At 32.6% G+C, this 3,240-nt stretch overlaps 1 protein-coding gene across 1 annotated transcript in view; it reads right to left on the bottom strand.

Moving 5' to 3' along the window:
- The window catches only part of LOC106459618 (ankyrin repeat and fibronectin type-III domain-containing protein 1-like), a 72,495-nt gene that overhangs the window by 39,551 nt on the left and 29,704 nt on the right, over positions 1-3,240 (bottom strand). The window contains exon 3 of the mRNA XM_022386492.1: positions 1,307-1,427. Coding sequence (XP_022242200.1) covers positions 1,307-1,427 — 121 coding nt within the window. The remainder of the gene's footprint in view (positions 1-1,306; positions 1,428-3,240) is intronic.

The raw sequence follows: 3,240 nt of genomic DNA, 5'->3' as shown, positions 1-3,240 counted from the left end.
TGCCGATGTTTCCGTTTATTAACGTCATATTTTAAGATCTGTGCAAGAACTCAGCTAACAGATGTTTTCGTATATAAAAGCTATCTTCAAACAATAATACTATTATTTCTTTAAACATAATAACAATAAATTGGAAATTATTAGCAGTATCTTAGCCCTTACTAATGATCGTAACCCAAACTAATGCACTAAAGTACTAACCTTTTACAAGATACTGAAAATAGTTGTATTATAATATCTAAATATAAGTTACATCTGTGTTTTATGAAATTTATTTCACGGCTGTTACGCTTGTCTTTTACTGCGAGATTGCTACAACATTCTATATTACTGTAGAATATATATTATATATATTTGAAAGTTTGTTGACAAGTTTATTTCTGTCAATTCATTATCATAACGGAAAACCATTATGATCGCTAGTGTCACACTGTCGTAAGAACATAGATGAAAATTCTTTCATAATTCTTATTTATGCCCAGACATCATAAATATTCATTTTTATGTTGCATAAATGAATAAGTTATTAATATATAGAATCCAGCTAACGGAAAATAACAATTAAAGGTTCCAGTGAAAGCAAAACCTTGACGTATATACTGAAGTCAAACAAAGCCCAAAATAATAAATTCATAAGATCTTATAATATTATTACAGGAGATTTATTTTAATATTTTTAAAGGGGTTAGTGAAGCATTCGCGTGTTATGAACAATCATTAGCACATTTTTATTTTGAGTTGAGACACTTCATAATTGTAATCTTTTTTTTTCCTTTGATGCAATAAAACGTTCAATACTGGAAGAACTAAGATATTAAATTTCAGATAAAATATAATATTATATGTTGAATATCCATTCTCTCTGAAAACAACCCTTGATTTGCATATAAGGCAATACTGAAATAAAATATCCTATGAATAATCTTTAAAGTGCAGCGTAAGTACACATTCTGGCGTTCTTAAACATTAAAAAGAATTAGTTTAATGAATCCTCCAACTAAGTACATCTTAATTGAACAAAAGCTATTGAGAATAACGATTATAAAATAGTTCTGTTCACGTGGAATGTAACAACAAAGACGTGTTTTTCATCTGAACTTTACGGTATACGCTGTATTTATGAATAACTATATATATACACATATACTGTATATATATATATATGTTGACTTAACTTATACATGCCTATAAAAGTAAAAAAGACGGATAGACTGCCCGTATAGGGCATTATGCCACTATCATCACATTTAAGTAAATACCATTTCTTTTCTTATTGCTTTATGGCTGTGGCTTTCGAATCACTTACTTCTGTTTATATCCTGAAGGCTGAGAAGAAATGGAATTCGCTAAAGGCAAAGAAACAGGTGAGGTACTGGACGAATTTGAGTTCGCACTAAGTTCCTCATCAGTAACCATGACGCTCCAATCTATAAAAAAAAAAGATCATAGGAAAATAATTACAAAATGGAGAACATTTAAATTAAATGTCAGAATATTATTTCCGGTTTCAGTACCTTAGAGCTTATCATAAGAATCACAAGAATGATAAAATGTTGAAGAAATTAGGCACTAGTATAGATGAGGATGACAGAATAATGAAGAAGAATAGTGAACTATTCGTAAGCGCTCGAGTTTTGGGTCTCGTTTGCAAACCAGAATTATGTATTATTATGCACCACGAGACATCATGATTACCGGATGATAAAACTAAACATTTTGACTTATGATGATAATGCATTCATATTATAAGAGACATTAAACCCTATACAAACATATTGTTTAATTAGAACTTTGGTGTGAGATAAAGACTTCATGTCACTAATAAATTCTCATAAAGACATCGTGAATGTCAGATGCTAATAAGAAAAAATAAAAATGTTTACTTAAATGAATTAGTTAAGTTGTAAAGAACATAAGGAAGCTGATAGGCACAACCTCAAAGAAATAAGTCATATTGATGAAAGCACGAGACGCTTCACTAAATAAAGCATTTCAATTGTTTTTATATTAGAGCGAAAACGAGAAAATAAAGTATGATACTTCTGATGTACAACGATTTTTGAGACATTTTATCCATTACAAAAATATAAAGAAAAGTTAAAGTTGTGGCATTTAATATATTATGGCACTATAGAGGCATACGAAAGTTCAGATTTGCTTACAAATCAACGACTCCGAATTTTCCCAACACAATTAGTATACAGTGGTTTAAATGGAGAATTATAAGCTCAGCCACAAGAAAGAAACCTATGATTAACACCTGTGCAAATCCACCAACACCTGTCGTACTTTCTCACATCTATTATTTATTCTGAGGATTATTACGTGGGTTACTATTGAAAAGAACTATTCGAAACTTCTGTACTACAGCTGACACAAGCTGGACCGCCTTTTATAGTCTGTTTATATAAAGCATAAAATTCTGTGTCTCTTTCTTTGTTTATTCGTTATCTAACGCCCCCAGTGGCACAGCGGTATGTCTGCGGACTTACAACGCTAGAATCCGGGTTTCGATACCCGTGGTAGGTAGAGCACAGATAGCCCATTGTGTAGCTTTGTGCTTAATTACAAATCAAACAATCGTTATCTAACTACTCTTAGGTCACTGGGCCAATCTTAACCAAAGTTTGGAGGATGATGGGTTGAAACAAGGAGTAAGTTAATGGTGGTTCAGAAGCCCCTCCACTTCCATTATTGCTGTTATTGAGACTTTATTAACTTTGACGTAAGTTTACATTAACTAAACTCATAGATGGCGCCACGTTCTTAGATCAAAACAAAAAAAACTGTTACATTTTCTAACACAACATATGCACAAACGTCTTATATATCTCAAAGTGTGCGCCACCGCTATCTGTGGAGGAATGCAATGAAAAACCATGACAGCTACTATTAAAATAATACATAAGCTCAGCTGAAGTTTTATTCCAACAGCCACCATAAGGCTGATATGAAAAGCCATTTCTTGAGCTTTACCTACTTCCTACTTTGACCCATGACTTTTCAACTTCGGCCTGAAAGACAGTTCTGTGGCTAATGACCGTCAATTAAGTAATTATGTAAGACACTATGGAAGAACATTAAGAGCTCGGTATTGAAAGCGGGTAACAGTATGCACATCTGCGGCCACCACTGTGGCCGCTACCTCTTCCTACAAAGACACCCTGACCATCGCACAATTTATACCATGTTTTAAGTATATACACAGTGAGTTCTTAAAGCTTATACAAAACGTTTGGT

This window comes from Limulus polyphemus, unplaced genomic scaffold (genome assembly GCF_000517525.1).
Source record: "Limulus polyphemus unplaced genomic scaffold, Limulus_polyphemus-2.1.2 Scaffold29, whole genome shotgun sequence".
In the NCBI taxonomy this organism is placed as follows: Eukaryota; Metazoa; Arthropoda; class Merostomata; order Xiphosura; family Limulidae; genus Limulus; species Limulus polyphemus.
The sequence above is the reverse complement of the archived record's forward strand: the minus strand, read 5'-3'. Positions and strand labels throughout refer to the sequence as shown.